General features: G+C 46.3%; 1 protein-coding gene across 1 annotated transcript in view; it reads right to left on the reverse strand.

The window, feature by feature from the left end:
* Positions 1-25,832, reverse strand: part of BAIAP2L1 (BAR/IMD domain containing adaptor protein 2 like 1) — a 1,517,181-nt gene that overhangs the window by 689,727 nt on the left and 801,622 nt on the right. Inside the window, exon 8 of the mRNA XM_069645654.1 lies at positions 24,489-24,656. Within this exon, the coding sequence (XP_069501755.1) occupies positions 24,489-24,656 (168 nt within the window). The remainder of the gene's footprint in view (positions 1-24,488; positions 24,657-25,832) is intronic.

A 25,832-nucleotide genomic window follows, 5' to 3' on the forward strand; every position in this document is an offset into this window, starting at 1 on the left:
AGATTTTCGTCTCTTGCCCATGTGGTCAAACAGGAAACACTCCTTCCGCTCCAACTCAGGAGCCAAACCAAATTCTACACATGCTTTCGCCATCATGGCGTGAAACGCCCCAACATCATTGGGTGGAGATGGTTGTGCTGGACTACGAGGTAGTTCCATCTCAACGTCCGAATCCCATGCCGTATCCCTCAACGGCAACGACGAGCCAGTGGACAAAGTCTCCCTAGGCACACTGTTCAATTCCGAATCTGGCAATTCACCCTCCTCAGGATGGGAACATGGACGATCTTTCACCTGCAGGGGTGCTGGCAGTTCAGCCGAAGCCATCGAACGCGGAGTAACACCTGCAGCGTCGACGGGAGGCCCCACCAGAGCTACATTCAGAGGAGGCAATCTGGCATCCAGCTGTCCCAAAAGAGATTGCAACACGGACAGCACCTGGAGCGATAACATTGCCTGCAAATTCACCAGAGGGTAACTGGATGGAGCAACCGCCACACCCATCGGTGTCGATGGACCAACACACTGCAGGCCTGGGGCCGATGGATCCAACACCGGATCCTGATCGTCCGCTTCTGATGCAGTCACTTGCTGTAGAATAGTGTCTGGTAGACGAGAGTCAAAAGCAGAAGCCTGCCACCCCTCATTCGTCGGTAGCAAGTTGTCCGTGTCCATCCTCGACAACGACAATAGCGGGCCTCTTTCCCCTACCCACACCAAAGACACCTCCATCGACGACGGCATCGGAGTTGACACAGGGATGGTCGACGACGGGACTCCCGTCGTTGATGACATAGTTTGAACCGTAACCTGTGGTGTAGATATTTCAGGTGATCCCGCCTGCTTGGCTCCTCTGGACAGAGGTTTAGACTCTCTACTCGAGGAGGACATGTGATGGTCCCCTAAAGAGGAGCGTCTCGACGACAAGTCTTTCTTGGCCTTCACCTGAGACGCCGACTTCTTGGGCCTACTTCCAGACCCTCGTGGCTGGTCCGACCGACCATGCTTGGCCGAAGACGACCCCTTCGATGGGTGTTTACTTGAAGAGGGGCGACCACTCTTACCGACCTCCACCGGGACAGGGCGAGACTTTTTAGCCGGAGGCTCAGCCGACGCTGACCAGCGATGATCCGCCGCTTGAACCGGCCTCTCTGATGCCAAGCTACGCACCGACCCCATGTCCGAGGGGGGGTAGGTACCTTCATTCAGCCAACACACGAACCGCCGATTGCGGTTCTTAAGCGTCTTCTGTGAAAACTCCTTACAGATCTCACAAGACTCGGCCGAGTTATGAGGGTAGAGGCAATAGAGGCAGTCTATATGCCCGTCCTCTTCATACACTTTACTCAGCCCACAAGTCGCACAGGGCCGGAACAACGATTTTCCTGAAGACATTGCACCAACACGTGCAAAAATCACAACGAGCACGAGGTGATCCCAACACTTTGGAGACGGTTGAAATCTGAAGGGAAGCCGCGGGAGCGTGGCTATTTATACCCTACGTCCTATTGGTGGTGGCTAAAGCACCCAAAAGAACGTTGATAGGACACGAAAGTGTCAAAGTTCTCTATAGGAAAACGCTAAGTTAAAATGACTGAGGTTCCCCAGCCTGACGACTGGAAATATTCACAGCATGTGAATCCATGAAAGATCCAAGGCTGGAGAAGAAGGCAAAAGCGAGTCCGACATCCAACAGGTACCGGCACCATTGCCCCTGAAAACAGAAGGTAATACGAGGAACGAAAATACTGGAAAGGCAAGAGGGAATCATAAGTCAAATGAAACCAGTGCCATTATTAATGTGAAGTGAGATTGGAATAAAGTGAGAACCCAGAACTGAGTTAAGGAAGTAGAAAGAGACACATATCACTGGGTGGGAGAGAAATAAAATTGGAAGCCTGTCAAGCTGGGTAAAGGGAAAAAGCAACCCATATCCCAAAGGTAAGGAGAATATAAGAGAAAAAGACACTTGGGGGCTGATTCATGGAATTTGTGCGCTGAAAAACAGGGATTTGTGCGCCATTCTGCTTGCAAATCCCCATTTGTTAAACAGGGATTTGCGGCCTGAATTGCGCACAAATCCCTGTTTTGTCGGCCCCTTGGGGAATACAAACTTACGAGGATAGGAAGATAAACCTCATACATGAATTAGCACTCAGTAAGGGGTGAATTCTAATTGGAAATTGAGCAAGCGAAATATCTGAGAGGATAATCCTATAAAACAGGGTCCAGAACCCTGCAGGAGAGACAAAGGAAAGGGTAAAAGGAAACTACCTGTCCCCTAAGAGAGCTACAGAACTTAACTCAAAAGATAACAAAATACTATTTGCACTGAGGGGGCGGCAGAAGAATCAAAAGGGAACCCCTGGGATAAAACACAGCAACCAGGAGAAGGGAGTCATTCACCTGATCTTAGCTATACTAGTGGTAGGGTCAGACAGGTTAGATTTGGACAGTGAACAGACTTGTTTTTCGACATTTACACTGACAGACTAGCACCTTAGCTAGTAAAATAGGTAGGGAACACCCCATAGCAGTAGGGAAAGCTAGGCCTTATTTTACTTTGAATAAACATTTCAGTGAAAATGTCTTTGCAGTGTTCGTGTCCTCCTCCTGATCTGCCACACAGCCAACCAAGAAGTATTAAAATCTCAGTAGTTGTAGAAGACCAAAAATATTTGAAGGGGAGGTAAACGTGGAACACCTTTTTTGACATGTTATCCATCGCCATCAAGCATGTGATTACTAGATGAACTTAACCCTGGTGAGAAAGTCAGAAGCTGTGTCCGGTATAAAGACTAGGTGAAGAACCACTATTAAATCGCTGAGCCTTCAGTTATGTGCAAATCTGTCTTACACTATCAGGATTATAAGATTCAGATAGGATGTGCATTACCATGGGAATTGCACTCAAAGGACCAGAAGCTTTCCCTGCAAGATGTATGAACTTGAGCTTACTTTCAATGTGGCTCCCCTAGGCACTGGAGTTGATGTTCGTACCAGCACTGAAATAAACTGTTGGAATTTGGAGCATGCCTAATACGGACCCCTTCCTGCACCCAGGTTTGACACTTTGCTACCTTTCACAAAGGAACGAAGGAGCCAGTTGCCTTTCTTGGACATGAGCTGAAGTCTTATCCTCAAAGACCTATGAGCCACACTGCAGCAGAATGCATTGTGATCACTGGGTTAAAGTTTCCAATGCCCCACCACATACAATTGTGATTATCGGACAAGAAAAAAATGCTGCCCACAACCAATACATCATTTCATTCTAGTCATGTAAACATACAGCTAGAGGCAGGATAATTCTCAGATCCACTTTTTAACCAACAAATGTTTTCTTTTACCAACTAAGAAAATGCTTCTGAGAAGAAGAAATCCTCACCCAATGCAAAAATGAAAGGCTGCAACAGAAAAGTGAAGGCAAAAGCTACAAAATGCTTTCTGATCTGCTGGACAGATTGAAAAAGGAGGAACACAGGGTAAAGGTTAGACCATTAATTAATGGGGGTAGAGTCCGCACTCGAAGAATAGGACATGCATAGATGACCAGCCTGTCTGGTGGTTTTGGCAAATCGCAACACCCGTTTGGTAACCCAGAAAAGCAGGGCGATAGAGAATGCTATTTTTCAGAAAGAAACTCCAATTCCATTTTGTGCATGGGGCAGAGAGAGTATCCAGAAAATAATTCTCATGGTGACAATCTTGCCCAGTGGGAAATCATTTTAGATAATCCAGAAAAAAGAAAACTCACTTGGATAACCAATAAAGTGGTTTGGTTAACCCATTTCCTGTGCACTGCAAGTGCAACAACCCACAGTTACTCTTATCAAGGTATTTTGCAATCAGACTTTCTCCTAAGTATTAAAGACAATGTAGTACTTTGCCCCTTTACTAGGTGGGAGGGTTGATGTCTGTGCCTACGCACCAGGTATACAACTGCCTCCACTTAAACACATATCAAACTTGTGAAGGGGGGTTTGCTTCACACAGAATGCATTCTTGTTGAAGATTAATATTACCATATTTCAGGAACTCAGAAGCCACGCAGGTACAGCACGATCAGTAGTGGTAAGGCTGGAATGAAAGCTGTTGCACCATTTTGCAGATGTGATCCCCCCTAATCGCCGTCTCTTTTGTAGGGCTACTAAAAGGTGAAATAAGTCCATGTAACTCACTGGTAAAGCCAATACAGGGCTAGCAGAATGAAGGTGGTGTTGAGGGAAAGCATTCTGAACACTTCCTAACCAAGGCATTAAATGTCATTCTTCAGACAGTTTGGTTGAGAAATATTTAACGTGAAGCAGCTTTCGTGTTTTGCCTTGGCGAAGAGATCCACACTGGATTGTCCACATTCTCTGAATACATCTTGCAGCACTTTGTGGTTTACCAGACTCATTCCTCTGAGAGCACTATGCTGAACTGGTCTACTGTGAGAAACCGGAGGGTATTCTCACACCTGGGCCCATCACGCTGAACACCAGCTGCACTCAGTGTTTTGGATGAGGCTGCCCAACCCTTACTGCTTGCTGCACAGGACTCTCCTGTGTCTGCCGATTCTACTCTGCCTTCTCCCTTCCTTGCTGAACTCCGCCCCCCCCCCACCCCCTGCCAGGAGTTCCACCAAAATCATCCTGCAAGGGAATTAAAACGTACTCTACCTGAAGTAAAAAAGAGCATGCTTAAAATCGCTCTTCTCAATACCCGATCGCTAGTTAAACATGCACAGGATTTGCATGACCTTCTCCTGAGAAACAATCTTGATATCCTCTGTACAACAGAAACCTGGATCTCAGATAACAGTGGTCCATCTATTTCCTTGCCCCCCCGCCCCCCCACCCCAGGATATTCCTTTTTTAAAGCTAATCGCATGGAGGGCCTTGGGAGCAGGGTGACCATAATTGCTAAATCTGACTTGTTTCCAGCTGCAATTTCATGCACAGGCTGCACAATTCTACACTTTAAAGTCTCCTCACAACTGTGTCAATTAAATTTGAATCTATCAACCACCTCTCTCTATGCCAGACTTTAATGAAGAAATCGTCTTACTCTTAAACAGTCTTATCAGTCCTAACTCCGCCACACTCTTTTTGTGTGACCTGAATCGTTGGAAAGGTGACAGCAGCGATAAGGAAGAGATAGACTTAGAATCCACTCTATCTTACAGTGAAAATGAAGTCATCAATACTGAGCCAACTATCAACATATACTTGATTGGATCATGATCAGTAAGTTTAAATCCCACAAAGTTTCTACCACACCTTGCATATGGTCTGATCACTTCACTATTAGTTTTACGATTCAACTTTCGGAATCCCTGCCTAGGCTGAATCACACCATGAAGACAGGCACAGGTCGGAATTTTAAAAAGGCGAGCCCACTTAACCTCCAGCTCCGAGTCCATTATGTCCAATTGTTCTTCCACCGATCAAGTGGACAACTTACTGTCCTCCTTCACAGACACCTTTACCAAAATGCAAGACATTACTGGCCCCATCAAAACAAAACTAGTTAGAGATAGCCCAAGCCACCAAAATTGGTTTGCTCACGAGTTAGGGGACATGAAAAAGAAAAAACGAGAACTCGAACTTCAATGGATCAAACACCCTTCAGTGGCCTCTAGGACGGAATGGAAACAATTGGATGAAGCTTATAAAACTCTAATTTTAGATACAGAGAAAAATGTCTTCAATACCCAAACAGAGCAGTCCTCCAAACCCACTGCAAAGCTTTTTGAAATTCTGAAGTCTCTGGAAAAACCTAAAGTTTCAGAGACCCTGTTCACACCTACCAACCTAGACTGTTCTCAGACGTCTGCTGCTTTTAGGGATAAAATCTCCAGCGCAAGAAACAGGATAATACTAGCTCAGGGCCATTCCACTTCTGTTGGAGCGCTAATTCACATGACAGAGGAAGGCACAACACCTTCTATTTTCTCATTCTTTCAGATCTTCCTGCAAGATATGGCAACAATGCTTTCCTCTTATACATTTGACATCCTGTCACTATAACCTACTGCCCCCTTATCCTGGAGCATAAATATATATATGCCCCTTTTCATTCATTTTGTAAATGCCTCGTTTAGAGATAGCGAAGTGCCTACAGATATTAACAAAGTAACCATCACTTCTATTAAAAAAAAACAAATATTGATCCCGCGGACCCTAGCAACCTAAAACAGATTACCAACAGTCAATTCCTCTTGAAAATTTTGGACAAGTTTGCAACTTCACAACTGCAAGCCTTTTCTGAAATTAATAACAATCTTCACAGGTGACAATCAGGCTTCAGCCCTTCCTTCAGTATGGAGACTGCTCTCGTGGATCTTCAATTCCATCTCCTAAAAATCATGGATAAAGGAAAAGATGGGATGTTGATATTGGATCTGTCTGCAGCTTTCAATCTCGTTGACCACAAGCGTCTACTTTTGTGTCTGCAGAATCAAGGCCAATGTTCTAAAGATGCAATGAATTGGGTACAGTCCTATCTGGCCAATCGTGAGTCAAACAACCTATAGGGTTCAGGCTCCTCCCCTGTCTCTCCCATTATTTGTGGTGTTCCTCAGGGTACCTCCATATCGCCCTTACTTTTCAATCTTTTTTTTCGATCCTTGTGCTCACTTTTGGAGGAGCTGGGAGTATTTTTTTACCAACTATGCCGATGATAATCAGCTGGCCATCGAGCTGAGTGAGGACAAGATGTAGGATTCTATTACCCTTAACATCTATAACACCATCGAGGGTGGATGTCCGTGGATTGGCTGCGTCTTAATGGCAGCAAAACTGAGCTCTGTATCTTTGGCTCTCCCCAGGCTCGCTCTAAACCTAGCCCTTCCTATGACAACTTTTATTTGCGAGATAAAAAAATTGTCACCCACAAGAAGTAAAAACGTTTTTAATTTAATTTTATTTTTTTAGAGTCCTCCCTTAACTCAGATGCCCATGTACTCCATCTTGGCCAGAAGAATAAGTTACTTACCAACTGGCAACGTTCTTTCGACTGGATGTTCCTACAACGTATTCCACATCTTTGACATGTAACGTCCACAACTGCGCTACTTCGTAAATTTTTCGTCATCGGGCGTCCTGCGTCGATGGCATCGTGTCGATGACCCTCAAAGGCCTCCGTTGAGGGCGACATCACCAGATGTTATAAATAGGACGCACGGTGCCTGTAGCCTCAGTTTATGTTTTTTCCTCCATAACGTGTGACCTGCTCGTACACAATGCCTGGCTGACTGCACATAGCCTTGAGGCAACGCAACCTGCAATAGCATAGGAAATTCTTCAGAGGGGCAGGCTGGGAGAGCGATGTGGAATACATTGGAGGAACATCCAGTCGAAAGAACGTTACCAGTTGGTAAGTAACTTGTTCTTCGAATGGATTATGTCCTCCAACGTATTCCACATCTTTGACAGACTCCCAAAGCAGTACCAGAAAATGGAGGAGGGTGAAGAATTTATAATACCCAATCAGATGGCAGAGTAAAGGACTGCTTTACCAAAGGCCATATCTTGACCATGGAACATATCCATGGAGTAATGTTTGACAAAAGTGTGGATAGAAGCCCATGTAGCTGCGTCACAAATATTCCTAATAGGAACTCCCCGCTGCAGGGCAGTGGAAGTAGCCACGCCCCTAGTGGAATGAGCCTGCAAACCCTCAGGAGGGTACTTGCCCGCCAATCTGTAACATTCAGTAATGGTGAGGATAATACACCTGGACAAGGTCTGTTTGGTAACAGCCTGGCCCAATCAGTGTCCAGCGTACCCCACAAAGAGTTGATCATCCACTCTGATCCTGGACATCCTAGAAATATAAAAGCTCAGAGCTCTCCTAGGGTCCAACCTATGGAGTCACTCCTCTTTCTTACCAGGATGAGGAGGAGGATAGAAAGCAGGAAGTACCATTTTCTGGCTTAAATTAAACTCAGACACTGCCTTAGGTAGAAAGGATGGCCGTACCCTCAGTACAACCCTATCCTTGTGGAACACAGTAAAGGGTGGCTTATATGAAAGTGCCTGCAATTCAATCCCTCTGTGAGCGGATCTAACCGCAACCAAGAAAACCGTCTCAAAGGACAAGAGTGCAAAGGTTTAAAGGGAGCACCCATCAGGAATTGCAAGTCCAAATTCAAATCCCATACCAGCACCTGAAACGGGGACGTTGGGAACATATTAGGGAGACTTTTCAGAAATTGGGAAATCAAAAGGAATCTTAAAATAAGAACATTCTTCAGACGAGCGCTTGAAGATAGACAGCGCCGCCAGGTAACCTTTAATGGTACCTACTTGAAGACCCCTGTGGGCCAAAAAAAGCAAGAAAGACAGAACCATGGGAATGGAACACTGAAAAAGATCGACATTGTGTCCTCTGCACCAGCCGCAAAACTTACAGCAACGGTACAGGGATTTGGTTGCAGGCCGCCTGGCCGAAAGCAACACCTCCATCATGTCATCCAGGAGGTCCAAATCCTTATAACTCAACCTTTTAGAAACCAAGCGTGAAGGTTGAGAGTCTGGATGGAGAACCCTTCCCCCCCTATCCCCCCACTCGTGTGAGAGAAGGTCCTCTCAGTAGGGAAGACGGTGTGGAGGACAGATGGACATCTCTGGAAGGTCCGGGTGTCACGTTCTCCTGGACCAATCCGGAGCAATAAGGATCATGTGGGATCAGAACCCCTGCAACCTCCTTAGCACTTCAGGAATGATGGGGACCGGAGGAAACGTGTACAGAAGTGGGAATGACCAATCCATGATGAAGGCATCCCCTAAGGCTCCGCTCAGTGGAAATTCCCTTGAGCAGAATCTCTTGTACTTCCGGTTGGCACTGTTCGCAAACAGATCCACTTGTGGGATTCCCCAAAGGGCGAAGATCTCCAGAAGGACTTCCTGAGCCAACTCCCATTTGTGAGAGATTGTGCTCTGCCAGCTCGCGTCCGCCGCCGCATTCTCCTCTCCAGCCAGATGAACTGCTGCGTGCAAAAATTCCTTGCTGAATTGCCCAGAACCAGAGCTGCATTGCCTCTCTGCATAACCGAAGTGATCCTATCCCACCCCCCTTTTTTGTTGAGGTAATGCATGGCCACTGTGTTGTCCGTCATGATCAGGACACTCTTCCCCCGCACAGGCGGCAGAAAAGCCTTCAGGGCCAGCCTGATGGCTCTCAGCTCCAACAGGTTAGATCGTCAGCATGAGCTCCCCATCCTGTGAGGGAAGCGTCCGTCACCACCGTCACCTCTGGCCACGGTTGCCAAAATGGCTCCCTGTTCATCATAATCCTTTAGCTGGCCCAGGCGATCCTGCGAGACAGAGAGTGGAATCTTGCCTGAGAATTGGGACCACTGCATCTTGAGGACCCATTGCAGGAATCTCATCCGCAGCCTGGTCTCCGGCACCAGAAAAATACAGGATGCCATGTGGCCGAGCAACCTTAAGAATATGAAAGCCGGAAGACTCTGGGCATATTGATATTTGTCCACCATCTGTACAATGTGATGAGCCGTCACTTTGGGAGGCGAACACTTTCCCAAGAATGTTTCCTACACACCTCTGATGTACTGGAGCTGTTGAGAAGGTATCAGATGCGACTTCTTGAAATTGAGGGAGAAGACCAGCTTGTGGAGGGAGCGGCAGGTGAGATTGAGATAATCCAGAGCTTACTCGGGAGAATGTGCTTGGATCAGCCTGTCGTCCAGGTAGGGGTAGTCGTGAATCCTCCCCTCGTCTGAGATACGCTGCCACCACCATTAGCTTGGTGAAGACCCTCGGGCGGAGGTCAATCCGAATGGCAGGACCCAAATCTGAAAGTGTGAGCCGCCAGCCACAAACCTCAGGTACTTTGTGCTTTGGATGAATCGCACATTGTCAGGAGTAAGGGGTGGTATAAGAGGGGAGGGTGCAAAACCCTGTAAAATGGACTTGAAACACCAAAATCAAGTGAGAAACTACAATTCCAATCAGCCCTTGCGAATTATGTAGTTTCAAGCCGCACGCGCGTGTGCCTATCTGTCTGTGATTAACGAACAGCTTATTACGGGCCAACAGCACGCGGCAGGTGTGGCTTATTTTGGTTGCTACAGGACGCAGACATGGAGGCGAATCAATGAGCACCGCTGCAGATCGTTCCCCGTTCTGAAACAAGGCAGGATTCTGTAGACATTGGCGGAAGGCAGAGAGAACATTGCTGGCAGTGTGCTGGCAGTGTGTGGGCATTCAAGACTTTGTCCAGGTAGGCTCGTAGGCCTCCCGGACCTCAGTTAAGTTTAGGAGGGGCTGGAGGGAGTAATCAATGTCTGATTCTTAAAACGCTGCGCTCTTGCGAACTGTGTAACATATGCAGGGGCAGCATGTTTACTCCTCACGGTCGATAGTGATGCATGGACTCAGCATATCTGCTTAGAAATAGGAAGCAAAATGCAAGCACCTTGTTAGTTGAATCAGGAGAGTGCTCAAGAGCGGAGAGTCCGCTATTTCTTGATGAATCAGTGCTGTAACTGGTTGTCTGGGGGTATTGTCTCAAAGCAAAAACACAAAACCCATGTTTTATGTTAATGTCAGTTATGTTATATGTGGAGTCTTCTGTGCTCATGCTCGCCCTGAGGGCCATGTGTATTCTTTTCTCATAGCAGGCATAGTCCCCAACTGTATGTGTTCATACTGCTTGCTCCATGTATTGTTGTATGTGTTCAGAAACAGTCAGTACATGTATTAAGGTGTGCTTATCATGTGTTTGACAAAACAGGTATTAGGTATGCTCTTCAGGTGTGGAACAAGAGAGTAACTGCATGGTGTTTCCGAGCAGGTGGTATTAGGTTAAGTTAGACAGGCTAGGGCTTTACCCTGTTACTTCCCTTGTCCTATCCAATTTAGGTGTTCCCTTATCCTCTATCCGGTGTTCCCAAACTTCCCTTCCCTATCCACAACCTCTCCCTAACCCCTCTTCTCCCCATTGGCTGCCACATGGTGTCCTGTATTATACATAACAGGTACCTGTGCCAACCACGGTGGGAGGGTCGAATTCAATCGGCTTCTGTGGTTCAGGGAGAGTGTCGAAAACTCTCTCCTCATTATTGTGCCTATTGACACACATGAAAGTAAGCATCCTATAGGTCCAGAGACACCAACCAATCTTGAAGTCGAAGGGCCTGAAGGACCTGAGAAAGAGTGACCATCTTGAACTTGTCCTTCCTGAGCAACTTGTTACCAACGCAAGTCGAAGATGGGTCTCAGTCCCCCATCTTTCTTTGGAATTAAAAAATATGGGGAATACCATCCCTTGTTCCTCTCTGCTACAGGCACTAGTTCTATAGCGCCTTTCTCCAGCAGGATTAAGATTTCCTGCACAAGGAGCAGATCCAGAAGCTTCAAAGAGAGACTCCCCGGTGGATTGTCGTGAGGCCGCTTTAGGAAGGGAAGTCAGTAGCCATGGGCTATTGTCTCCAGAACCCAGGCATCTGAAGTAATAGCTCGCCATCTTCGAGATACTGAGACAGTCTATCCCCAACCGGCGAACCATGGAACATGGCCTCATAACTGTTTTGGAGCGGCCATTGCAGCGCCTGAAGGCAAAGAGGCTGCTGCTTGAGTGGCTTTGGCACCTCTATTTCCCAGACCACCACAGGTACTTTTTCGTTGACCCCTTTGATTGGCGGCTCCTCTCATCCTATCAAAAGTGGAGTAGTAATGAAAGGAACCTCCCCTCCACTGCTGTCCCCTAGGACGAAAAGGCAGAGGTTGACGCACTGCTGCACTCAAAGATTTAGCAGCAGCTTTGGAGGTCTGAAACCTCTCAAGGCTCTCGTCAGCCTTGCTGCCAAACAAATGAGAGCCATCAAAGGGCATGTTCAGAAGACAGGCTTGTACATCCGGAACAAAACCCGACTTCCGCAACCAGGCAAACCTGCATATAACAGTGCTTGCAGCCATGGACCGGCTAACAGGGTCGGCCATGTCCAACCCAGACTGAAGGGATTCACACATGGCATCCTTGCCATCCCGAATGAGAGCAAGGAACCCATCCCTTTCTTCCCCCTCAGGAATATGCTCAGCTGCTAGAGATACACAATTCCACAGAGTGTGTGAAAATCTTGCCAAGGCACAAGTAGAGTTGGCTGACTTCAGCGGCATACTCCCTGCAGAAAACCGCTTGCGTGCGCAACCATCGAAGCGCTTGTCATCACTATCAGGAGGTATGGTAGGGTACGCTGCCTGCCTCGAGGTGGCCGTAGGTGCCTGAACCACCAAACTCTCGGGAGTGGGGTGAGTGGCTAGGTAGCTGGGGCTGCTACTGGGAGGGCAGTATTTTTTAGTTAAAGACTTGTTAACCGCCGGAAGAGACTCTGGGGTCTGCCAAGCAGCCGCCACCCTTTTTTGCAAAGTCAAATGAAAAGGCAACACTGGGTCAGTGGACGGACCTTGATCCAAAATATCAGTCAAGTCATCCTGAACAAATGTGTCTGGAGGACTAGACCAACCAAGATACTCAGTAACCCTAGCCATCAGTCTCCTATAAGAGGACTCAGCATGAGCCCCCAGGCTCAGGCCTGCCAAGCTCCACCTCCGGAGATGTGTCCAAGCCACTGGCATCATGTAGTGATTGGCGTAAGTCTTCCAACTGACTGTTCCCGGGAAAGACAGGAGCCACATCAGGCTCAACAGGGTCAAATTCCAAATCTGACCTATCCTCATAGATGTCATCCAGAGGAAGAAAGAACTCCTGCCTAGGGACAGAAGAGGGTCTGGATTCCTTAAAAGGCTTCACAGACTTGGATTTAGCCTTCCTGGGAGGATCCACAGTACCAGGACCTCCATCGGCAAATTCCGGCCAAAAGACCCCGAAGGCGTCGAGGGCGCAGACGGCTTTGGTGTCCACAACGGCGCAGCGGCTGGTGTGAAGGCAAAGCATTGACCTCTGCATCCTACGGACACGGCGCCAGAGTCGATACCGACCTCTAGCCCTTACCAGATTTCTGCGGTTTCACCGGGGGCAAAGACCGAGACCTGGATCTAGCACGTCTCTGGCGATCAACCTGAACCTTGTCCGAATGGGACCTCAATGGTTCCCGATTGGTATCGCTCTGGAGGACACGGGCCTGAAGGCGCACGAGCATCGGACCAAGACCGTTCCCTGCCGGCTTCTTCCGAAGGCGCGGACAGAACTGTGCCCTGGGATTGAAAAATCACCAGCATCTGCTCCCTGAAGGCCTCCCATTCCTCCGGAGTCGAGGACTTAGTGGGACAAGCCACTTTCCTTGCAGTGCCATCATCCAATGAGTGCCTAGATGAGGACGACGAGTGGGGGATCGAGATCCCCGGGATTCCTTCCGACGAGGAGAGTCACCCCTCGAATCATCGGTGGACACCCCTTTCGCAGATGTACGGGAATTACTGGGTTTAGTACCCCAACCTACCTGTAACTTTCCCCTTATGCTCCCGCAAGGACTTGGCAGTCAGCGACAGGCATTTCAAACAGTCATCGGTGTCGTGACTCTCGCCCAGACACCACGTACAACTGTGGTACGGGTCCGTAATCGACATCTTAGACTTACAGTACAGGCAAGTCTTAAAGCCAGACCGCAGAGTCAGAGTCGAGGCGCGCCGAGTTCACGAAGCAAACACGTTTGCAGAAAAAACTGAACTGAGGCTATGGGCACTGTGCGTCCTATTTATAACATCCGATGATGTCGCCCTCGACGGAGGCCTTTGAGGGACATCGACACAATGCCATCGAAGCAGGACGCCCTCTGCCGAACAGGACAGAGGACACAATCCATTAGAACGGCAATTACTACCTAAGGCTTCTCCGGTGTATTGCCCTTATCTCTGCAAAAGGGATTCCGTGACAATAGCTTGTGCCACTATTCTAACAAGGTTGGACTATTGTAACATCCTGTTATGTGGGGCTTCCAAGTCCAACATCCAGGCCTGTTCAGTTATTCAGAACGATGCAGTTTGCGTGGTCATGAATGTTCCTAGAAGATCCCATATTTCCAAATTCAGTATGGACCTTCACTGGCTCCTCATGCCGGAGCGCATTCATTTCAAAATGGGCACTTTGGTGCACCACTGCCTTTATGGCAAATCACTTGTATATCTTCAAGCCTTGGTACCTTCGTATCAACCTACAAGAAATCTATGCTCCTCCACCCTTGTCCAGCTGCAGGGACCTAAATTGGTACGATCTATGGGTTTAGGTAGATCTTTCCCTGTCATTGCAACATCCTTCTGGAATGCTTTCCCTTCCACCATTAGATCAATGCCTAACCTGAAGCTCTTCAGGAAAACCTTGAAAATGCATCTTTTCAGTTAATTTCCTGGACTTTGATACGCTAGCCCGTGACTCTTGACTCTCTTTCAGTTTTGCCCATTGTCCCGTCCTTTTGTTGTCCTCTCATATTTTTGTTGAGTCCGATGTCTGCGTGCTGTCGGCACGTAAACTTATAAATAAATAAAAATACCCCCAAGAGTGCATTGAGGCCGGTTGCCAAGATGCCCCCCCCCCCAGACCCCTCCAGCTGGATCCACATAAACTAAAGGAGCGGACATAGGAGGAAACAAGACTGTGTGCAGCAGTGAAAAGCTTGCATGCCAGTCAGTTGGTGGGCGAAAAGGGTTTCTATTATCCATGTTTGTGGAAAAGGCTGCTCGACCCCAAAAGTAGGCCCCTCTGTACTAGCCGTTGAGAACGTTGGTTTGGAGGAGCGCGTCAAAATGGCCACCTCAGGCCACGCGTGCTGGGTTGCCATTTTGTCACTGCCTGAAGTGATCTGCGTCACAGGTTTTTGTGAGGCCATTGTCACCACAAGAATTGTAGGGGCTTTGGAATCAGGTTTAGCCCCCTGACAGGGAACCTCGGCAGAGCCGATACTAGAAGACCTGGAACGCTTTTCAGCCCCTTTGGTCTCGGCAGAAGTATTAGCCCTCCATGAGGGAGCCTCGGCAGGGCTGGTGCTTGAAGGCTTAGGGCCCTTGCCCTCCTTTGCCCCCCCAGCAGGACCAGTAAGACCACAAAATTGGCTGTCGGAAAGCTAAGGGTCCTAAATGGGACCCATCGATTCTGGTTTTGATTATAGCCCCTATTTGGGGACCCTCGGGAGTGACCCTGGTCTTACTAGTCACTTTACAGGAAACCTCAAGACTATGCTTGATAAGTTTAGTCCCAGACTGGAAAACCTGAGGAATAAACCTGGTTGAAGTAGCCCCAGAAAATTTGGGCTTAGTCCCCAGATGAGGAAACTCAGAGGAAAAACCACCCATTTTAGCCCATTGACAAGAAACCTTGGAGAAAACTCCGGAATCCAGGTTAGATCCCTTCAGGACACCTCAGGGTGAACCCTGGTACAAGAGCCACTTGGACCCTTCCCGGAACCAGAAGACACCCGGGAAGGAGTCCCCTGGCCAGGGTGCCCTAAAAAGGAAGGAACTTACCAGACGCTTCTTTTTTTGTCGATGAACTGCTGTAAATGTGGAGGAAGAAGCCATTTGAACGCCTCCACTCTCCTGACGAGCGTACGCTGGAGTGCCAGAACGGAGAGAGAGAGAGAGAGAGAGACGCAGTAGAGACAAGAGTTGCACCAATATTCCGGGCCCAAGCACTCCAGACAGAGAGAATGGGATCCGCCCACACAAAACGATGTTTGCACGAAGAACAGGACACAAATCCCTGATGCTCCGGCATTGACAAAGTAGAAGACAACCATGGAACCGGAGCAGGAAGAAGGACAAGTGGGAAAAAAATAATGAATTCCCCACGATGCAGGTGCATCCGACCCCGACCGTGCGGAGACAGGGACTGAAGGGTGATGCACGGGGTAGAGGTCAGGAAGTCACGGTTACGGCCACGTGCAGTGGCCCAGCGTAAACATAAAAGAAGGCCATTAAGTCGTTTTCTGATGCTTCAAAGTGCTTCGGTCCCGTAATGAAGGACAGAATGTCCCAAAAGTGTAGAGGAAAGGGGACGGGATGTAGGAGTATTTATGAGTAAATGCAGTACAGCAAGTCCAAAGACTGGCAAGAGGTGTGCAACACGTTATGGTAAAGCCAAGAGGCTAGCCAGGAGAAGAAAGAGGAGTGTAAATACTGCTCATAAGCCAAGAAGCCAACAAAGAGACACTAAGAGAACATGACTCTATATACAGGGACAAGTCTGGAAGAACCTGTGTGGGCTGAGAAGCCTAGAGATCCTGGTTAAGCGACGTGTGATGGGTGGGCCATGAGGTCCGACAACTGCGCCTAGACAAGTGAGCCCGCAACAGTGAAAACCAAAGACATTTTGTAATAAATTAAGGAGAGGCATAGCAAGTGAACTGGTGACAAAATTCAGAAAGAAGGCCAGGCTGATCTTGAGTTGTGTTAAACTTTTTGAAAGACTGAAACAAGTATAAGTGGCTGAGCTAAAGTCTTGGGGAAGGGTATCCCGAGACTTGAGGAACTGCAAGTATTGTCTCTAGAACGAAGTCTCAAGACCCTTTTCTTTTGCACTGTGTTGCTTGGAACTTGGGGAAGGGAACCCCGAGGATTGCGTGGAACTGTGTTACCTTGAACATGATAAAGGTAATTCTGAAACCTTTGTGGAACTTTCTTGAACTTGGGGAAGGGGAGCTGAAAAGGAAGCTAAGAGCTGGAAGAAGCTCAGAACATTGTGTTTATCACAATTTCTTTGAATATTGACCTCCCTACACACTGTGTAGCTTTAGTTGAAAGGGCAAGCATAGGATTTAGACACAGAAAGACTTGAGTTTAACTCTGACTCAAACTTTCCTTAGTTTCATTCAGCTAGGGAAATCCCACCTTAGCATGCGACAGGTTAGGCCTTCTACCACCATGACATTTAAGTTAATAAATATCTATTGTTTGGACTTTAAATTTGTTTTCTGTGTCTTACTCCACAATGCCTTCAAACTACCCGTAGTATATTTACAGCCATCAGGAATATATTCAACAACTGAAAAATGCCATATGTCATGAGCCTCCCTTAATAGGGACCTTGACTGTGTTCTACCCTTACGGTTCAAGTAGCACACTCTTGTTAGATCTGTTTAGCAATCTTTTAGTCTTGTTACAAAGGAAGAAAGCTCTCATGGGTCCCTTTACCACTACGGGATCTTGATCTTTTTTTGTCCTTTTGCATCGAGGAGAACGATCTCCAGACTCGACGGTTGAGGAACGATCAGTTTTACTTTTACGGCCTACCTGCAATTTTCCCTTCCTTTCTCGCAGGGCTTTACTCGTCATTGCCTGACATTTCGAGCAGGAATCCGTGTCGTGGGCCTCCCCCAAACACCATAGGCACGAGCGATGCAGATCCGTGATGGATATTTTCGAATCGCATTCTCTGCACTTTTTGAAACCTGAACAAGGTGTTGGAGTCGAGGACGAAGACATTGTCGATGATTTTATTTAGATTTTTGAAAAACTGCCTAGAAAGTAAATACTAACGAGGCGCGCCGAGTCTCCGAAGCAAACACGGTTGTGGGAAAATGGAACTGAGGCCAACGGGCGCAGCGCGTGCTACTTATACACCCGATGACGTCACCCTCGACTGAGGCGTTCGAGGGACATCGACTCAACGTCATCGACGCACGGTGCCTTCTGCCGAGAATTTTCTTTCCGAAAGCAGCCGAAGCTTGATGAGATATCAAAGATGAGGAATACGTTGGAGGACACAATCCATTCGAAACTCTAGGTAGAAAGGGATGCCATGTGGACTTCACATTTTGGGCAAGGTATCCATGCAATTGTCCTGCAATTGTTGGGGAGGGTGATGGATAGTGGAATGCAACTACTTTCAACCGGTTGGATGCGTAGCACTGCCACTGGAGAGCCACTAGAGAAGAGTTCCATTTCATCACAGGCTCCATGCTACTGGCCATCAAGTAAGTCCTGCAAAGATCTCATGTGAAGCCTTGAACAGGGCACGATGAATAGGCACAAAGCCACCTAACCAAGAAGTGGTGATGCATATCTAGCCAGGTTATGGTCTTCAGAACCAGGCCCTTTATGACTGATAAATCAATGTGACATGTCTTCTTTGACAGTATCAGAAGGTCCTCCAATGTAATAAATGTTCTGTGCCAGTTGTAGAGCAGACGTCTCCTTGTTTACTTAGAGGCAACATCAATACAAAAAGCTTGAGCTTCGAGTTTACTGACTGGATCAATTGATGCTCCAGTGACCTTTTTATGAATTAAGACAAAAATAACCCACCACCCCCATACGCAAAGGCTTTAGGAGCAGACTTTAGACTGAAGTAAAGAACTCTATTACCAGTGCTCTCCAACGATGATTTAAAGAGCATGCCTGTGGTTCTCCTTGCTGGCAATGCAAAAGTAGGCAGTTTTACTTTGGCTGCCATACTAAATAAAACACTTTTTTGAAGATGTGAAGCCAGCAATCAGTCCTTTTCTTGCTTATTTGTCTCAAGCCTGGTGAAATGATGTGCTGGGCATTCTGGTACTTGCAGTTAACCATTCATGTTTTCCTTATTTCATTATGAACATGAGTATATGCAGGGGATTGTGTGTAAGGTTCTGTTATTTGCATTGCAGAGAGATATTGTCATTATGCATTGATGCAGGAGTGCTTTTTTTTTTAGATGTTTGCATAGATTTGAACTATCTTTCGTTTTGGTTTGAATGTAACGGAGTGAAGAGGAAATGTTAAGTGCTGTAGGCAGAAGTGTTGCTAGAGGGGGCTAAGGGTGCTATAGACCCACGTCTTTTGTTTGTAGCCCCGGATAGAAGCTCAGGGGCTTCCACCAAAAGGCTAGCTAGCCCCGAGTGCCGACAGTCCAAACTTAGATTAGCCCTGTGTAACGCTTACCTCAGAAACTCTGCGGGAGCACTTCTCTGGAAATCTGTTTGGTGCTATTCTCTGTGTGCGTAGTTAATCTATGCAGTCTGGTGATCTACAAGAAACATTCAGTAATCCTTAGTATACTAGTCTAATGCACCCGTTCAGGAATTATCTCTCATACACTTCGGGAGGCGTTACCTGTAGTTTGTTTTTTGGGAGCTCTCCATCCTGCTTCTACGCAGGGGCGCTTGAAGGAGGGAAATGAAATGCGATTTTCTGAGGGAAGGAAGGATGGCAGGTGTGTGTGACATGCAAAGAATGGGGTGATGGGAATAGATAAGGAGTTAGATACTATTCCCGGCAAGAATAGCTATGATAAGCTGTTCCATTATATTGACGTGCATGAACACCTAGTCACATCCAACCCAACTATGAGGAGCAACTCAATATGCGTGTGAACAATTGGCCAGAAAAAGGTTAACTGCAGAGATAAAGTATAATTCTTTTTCACATTAAACGTGTGGTGTATGCTAACTCATGAAGAAGACTTTCCACAACTAACAACATGACTCTAGTAGTTTTACTGACTGGAAGCAACTGTAACATTCCCCAGAATTGACGACTCAAAACCTTGTCACCGAATTGTAATACTACCTAGCATGTGTGGAAGGGCTGACTGACAGGGGAACAACTTATTACTGTTGTTACAAAAACCATGAAACTCCGCTGACTGAAAAGGCACGCTAAAAAACAAGGGCGCAACAACATAAACAGCCAATACTTGCGGTAACTGCCGCTTGACGAAACAGGCTTCAAACTGCTGAGGGAGATTTTCAAATGTTCCGCTGACAGGAATGAGCGCGGCAATTGTACTGAGGTAACCGTGAAGGAAACTTGCGAGAATGCTGCCTAAAATCAGACACCAGGGAAATACTGTGGAAGTGACGGGAAATGTACACTAACTACAGAGGGAAAACTATGGAACCATGGCAGGAGGTCATAGGAGTGGGCTGAGGAAAACTGTGACGAGAACTGGAGCCGCGGTAAGCGTACACTGCAAAGCAGACAACGCGAAGCGCGGAGCAGGTGAGAGGAGGGACTTATATATGCTGTGAGTGTGAAGCACTAGACCATGACGGTTACTTTCCATAGAACCCCTAAGCCGCCATCTTAGGTGATGAGGAAGTGTCTTTCCCCCCCATAGCCTAAACATGGTTCTTTCCGTGTTACGGACCAAGCATGATAAGCCATGGTCCACGAATTCTTAGAGGCTAATCTAGGGGCATGACCCAAGCTCATGACACCCTGGATCTTTTTCCTAGCTAGAAAAACCCCTGGCTTTAGGCAAAATGAATTGAAGGATGAATACATTCTGAAATCTAATATGAGAAACATGTAAATAATTGAATATTTAGGAGATCCGCATTATTGACAGCAAATGTTATAACCCCATGCACTTTAATGCTAACACACAGTATGCATTTCCAATATGTAGCCAAGTTATGCCCTCATTTGTCAACAATCAATTATTGTAATCATGGGGCAATTGTGTCAGAAATAAATACCTGTGCTAGTAGATGCTGGCTCGTAGTCAAATGTATTCTTGGGAGTATACATTAACAAAGAGCAGACCTAATATTATGATACTTAAAAATGAATGTGGAGCAGACTATGACTGATGCACATCTTGAGACACAGTTGCTTAGCAAATCCACAGAACGATTTCAGCCACGCACTGCATATCCTGAGACATGCTCTACAAAGCCACATATAATATAATAACACAGTTTGCAATGTATTTTGGATTATGCGCCCACTACAAATTCATTGTTTTTGAGGTAAGCTCCTTACTGGAAAATAATAAACTTTCCGCAACTGATAAATAGAATGTATGTACCCTTAGAGAAAAATTGACCAAACCTACTGCATCAGGTCTTCCACATCTTAACATTAAGCAGTGTTTCATTCCTAAACTGGAGCTTCTTCAGGGGAAAAAAATAACAGTTGCATTTCGGGCATAGGCGCTACTTATATCCTAAACATAGTCTCTCATGGTAGACGCCACAAAGGGGCAGAGGCTACATCATGTATGGGTGGCACCACATATGTATACATTTCCTGCTGGCTCCGTGTTCAAAGATAAGGAATCTGCAGAGGAGATATTATCCATAAAAAGTATGTAATAAAATGATGATGTATTGCGCAACATGTGCAACATCTAGTCAATCGCAGTTGAAGGCAGTAGCTGAGGAAAGCTGTACAGAGAAGTTGGACGACGAGCGGCATAGACTGAGAAGATGGAGTAGTGCAACTGAACCTCATGCAGCATCACTTGCTCACATGAAACATGGAAAATGGCAGCCAGGAAGCATCAGGGAGGTCCCACATTGGAACAAAGTGGGAGACATGGGCTACTTCATGCACTCAAAGGTGGGGAAAGAGTTAAAAGAACAAGGAAGAGGAGCACAGGCAGCCAATACGTTATGGCTAGCATTATAAATAAAAGACAATGGCAGCCTAGGCATAACTGGCTTCACCCAATGGTTGCCATTATGGATTGGGAACATTTACGACACAAACCTTGACCATAATTGACAATTGCGATCGTGGATAAAAATAAATGCAAGGCAGCAAAACATTGAAAATGCCCACAAGTACCCAGCAACATGAACACCAAGCATGCTCTTGAAAGTATAAATAAAAAATAAATAAAACAGCTCCATTCACTCCAACAAAATGGTAGACCACTTCAGCAGAGTTTTCACCATTGTGCACTTATTCCATATAATGGAGAAGGTCATTGATACCAGTTTGATGAGAGCACAGTGGGAAATAGGAGTGTGAGGGTAAAGCAGAGTGTATGAGCAACTAAGCAGTAAAACAGAAGGCAGGGCAATGGAGAAGTGCAAAGACCGAATTCCTACTACTGACCAACAACACCAACCAATGTGAAATCCAGACCGCCACTCTGCTATGAACATCGAGTGCTTCACACCCCAACTGAACTCCTGAGCCAAGTCCTTTGGGCTCTACATCAACAGACACCACTCTTTCAAGGAGGGCATAGCAAGGAAGGCACAAATGGCTTGGCACCAACTTACCCTCCTGCGGAAAATCCAGCCCTTCATCCCAGCAAACAACTTCACATCTGTTATCCAAGCCTAGATGGGGTAATGCCCTTCTGGTGAACACACTGGCACCCCGAAGATGTGTCCTATATGCTGTAGCATGACCCAAAAGGGCCAAACCACTCCGACCCTCCTTGAACTGTACTGCCTCCCACTGCAATCACGTATCACCTTCAAATCTTGCTTTATCATTTACAAGGCCTTCACCCTCATGTTCACAAGCAACTTTGATGACAAGGACATGTGCCGACTTGAACTCCACCAGTGCCGAAGACAGGCCTTCTTTGTATAAGTATTCAGAATCTGGAACCTCCTCACATCAACACGAGACTTACCCCTCTCTGCATCAACATTTCAGGATGGACTCCAGACCCTCATCACAAATGGCTACTACTGAAAACCTAGGTCCACAAACACTCTTCACTGAAACTGGGTGATCTTCCTCCCATCTATCCCTCCATGTTCTCCCCTAGTTACTTGTGTATCCGTTTGCTGCCAAATTTCTCTCCTGCCCTTCCCTCCTCGCCCCCTTGGTTAGCTCCCCCTTTCTTGTACATCTGCTTCCCTCACTGTGTACTTCCCCCTCTGAATTGTAAAGTGTTTTGTCGCTTCCCGTAGCTAGGTCCACACTCAATAAATAACCTAGTATTTACAATAAAAGGAAACTGTTGAATGTTATAAGTATGCTTTTTCTGAAATTGAAACTAATACTTAGTAACTTTTCAATATTTCAATATTTTTCAGGCAACTTTTTTCAACAGGTAAAAGTTCTGTCGGGTAATTAATGTTCAAGATGCTGAGCTGTATCACACACTGACGAATCGCAGGAATTGGTCCCTTCTCCCCAAGGGGGAGCACCACCTGGAAGGCTAGGGAGGTGAGCCTGCTGCACAATATCCTCACTAGGGGCAGAGGCAAGCGGGAACTCACCAGGAGAGCATCCCCCTTTCAGGACAAGGGCTCCCGTTCTTGTGAGGAACTCCTAGAAAAGTCTCCTAATTTTACCTCTCCAATCACGCCCCACCAGAACCACTGTGTGTTATTGCAATACTGAAAACATAAATATCTCTGAACTTTACAATACTGAAATGAAAATGATTATTAACAATTAAAGAGGGCTTCAAGAAGCCACACGAGAGACCACAAGAGGGGAAGCTAAGCCGGAGAAGGCCTGCAGTGAGTTCACCTCTACAAGGTGATGAGACTGGGAACTCTGTAGAGCCTGGGAGTTTTGAACAGGCTGAGAAGCCAAAAATCCAGGAAGGAGACTTACTGAGTCTTGACTGCAGGAGAGAAGCTAAGTTGGAGGAGGCCCACAGCTCTGTCACCTCTGTGAGGGGCAGAGACTGGAAGCTCTGAGAAGCCCAGGAGTTTCAAACTAGCTCTAGAGACAGAATTAAAGAGACAGAGGTGCAGCTTCTTCACTACAGGGAAGATAACGCAGTGGTAAGTGGTGTTGTGGCCACACCATGCCAGTGGTGGACTGGGGGTCCTGTTAAGCACACTGATACCGCTGGGCATAGGAAACCGCAAAGCAAACCAGACAAAAAGATACTGAGCACTTCTTAGACCGAGCAAAGCCGAGAACGCAAGGACACCAGAGAGAGAGGCTGCAGACGAGTTGAGGGGAAACCAGAAAGAAACAGCGACCGAGTGATGCTAGGCATGAGGAAAACGGGTAGAGCGGAGAGACCTGGGGAGGAGAATGAAAATAGTTATATGGACATTAATTCTCGTCCCAATCAGTTTAATGAAAGAATACTACTGAGAAGAGGAGAAGAAAGGTAAAATCATTATACAGACATTCATGCTCATCCCAGTCAGTATAATAAAAGTATACCATTGAGAAGGGCAGAAGTGAATGAGAAACAATATAGTGAAGAGACAGTGGTGAAGATAAGAGGAGAAAAGGGTTATCGTTATGGTACTATTCCTACTAGTCTCAGTAAAGATGTTGAGAGCATAATCAAGAAGCCAAAGATTTGGGGGAAAGCCCCTTTGAGAATAATCAGAGTCATAATAATCAAGAAAGAAACAAAGAAAGGAAAGAAAACAGAGAGGTTGGATAACCCTTCCCTGGGAAGAGGGCAGAACAAAGAGTGGAGTTGAACTCAAAAGAGAAAGTAATAGGCAAATAGAAGATCCTGACACGAAGAAAATTATCAGTATACAATCAAAAGAGATATAGAATGGAAAAGACATGAAAAGTAACCAAATGTTAAAAAAACAGTGCAAACTATTTAAAGATGTTTACAGGAACTATTTGAAAATTACTTATTGAAAGAAATTTGAGAAGACCAAGAACCCAGGAAAAGGCCATTCTCCTGCCCTTAAATTGTATCAATAGTGGTAGGGTCAGTTAGGTTAGTTGGGACAGTAGACAGATTCTTTTAATACACATCACTGACAAGCACCTTAGTTTTGTTAGGTAGGGTGCACCCCGTAGAATCGGGAGGTATAGGCGTTGACTTTATTCTTTAATAAAACATGCACAGTGAAATGTAGAACACGAGTCCATGTCCTTCAGGCCCGCCACAACACACAGTTTCTTACAGATACATACCAACTTGCTTCTTTCCATCATTGGAGAAGGCTGCGGAGTTCCTGATATTGGAGTAGAATTTGGAGTCTTCATTTCTTTTATCATACCAATAACAGTATCTGGTACTTTTATTGCATCAGTACATGTTTCTTGCCACTTGGACAACTTGTCACTTAGTAACTCTGCTGCCTGAAAAAGTTATTTGGGATAAAGTTTATTCATCTATAAAAAGGTAATTAGCACTTTCAAAATACTCTCCAACACATCCAAATACAGAGCATGTTAAAGTTACTCACTGCATCAACTAATGCACTACTCATTCTTAGTCTCATTTCATAACCACTATGAATAGTCCATCAATGCGGTTGGGACCGGAGACTTTGCATAAAAAACTGACATGTTACTCACTGCAGTGACACTGGTACTCTTATTCCATAGTCCCCTTTCCACCATACTTCTGGGACATCCCTCAGAATGGGTGACGGGAACGGAGGTGTTGCAAAGCAGCTACATAACATTTTCAACGTGGACACCGCCTGTATTTTACCTTCTTTGCATGTCCCTCCCAACCGCCAGTCCCTTTGTCAAGTCAGACTTGGAAACTTATTAGCAGGGAGGTAAGGGCATATGGTGGAAAGGGGACTATGGACTAAGATTATCAGTGTCTCAATGGTGAGAAACATTTCCATACTCTTACATACCATCCCCATTCCTCCATGCGTTTCGGGCAGTATAAAGCACCCTAAGTAAAGATAAGCGGCAGTTGGCATTTAATTCACAAATAGTTTCTCAAGTATGGCTTGTCCGCAAGTTGCATCACTTCTAGAGCCCTGATCCAAAGAGTAATGCATGCAGGAGGAATTTTGGGTGGCCTAAGTTTCAGTGTTACAAATGTACATGTCTTTGGAAGGCCAAAAATGCTGCCGTACCTCTCATCAAATAAGTGTGCATCCTCTTTGGATTTGTCAATTTACTTCACTATTGGAATCTCGTGCTACCTTTCCTGGCTGCTTTCATGCAGTGCATATTGCTTTTTGAGAGTCCCAGATGCCAGCAGACCAAGTCCTTAGGGAACATGCTGTGATCGAGGGCTGGGTGGGGAATCATCTCTTGTTGCTTGATAATATCAACCCAATCTGGGTGTCCAGTCAAAGGATCGAAAACAAAAGGATTGAATACAATAGTTTTGAGTCAAAAGGACCAAAAAAAAAAAAAAGGTTGAATGCCTTTTTTTAAATGTATTTTTTGTGTGGCTTCCATATAGGAAAAAAAAGTGTTTTTTACATCAAAAACCGGGTTTTGGAGGTGGGGGGCCCAAAAAGAAATAAATAAAATAATTCCACCTTTTTTCTCCAGTCCTTTTGA

Source organism: Ambystoma mexicanum, chromosome 2p, assembly GCF_040938575.1.
Source record: "Ambystoma mexicanum isolate Mex_15411 chromosome 2p, UKY_AmexF1_1, whole genome shotgun sequence".
NCBI classification, from domain to species: domain Eukaryota; kingdom Metazoa; phylum Chordata; class Amphibia; order Caudata; family Ambystomatidae; genus Ambystoma; species Ambystoma mexicanum.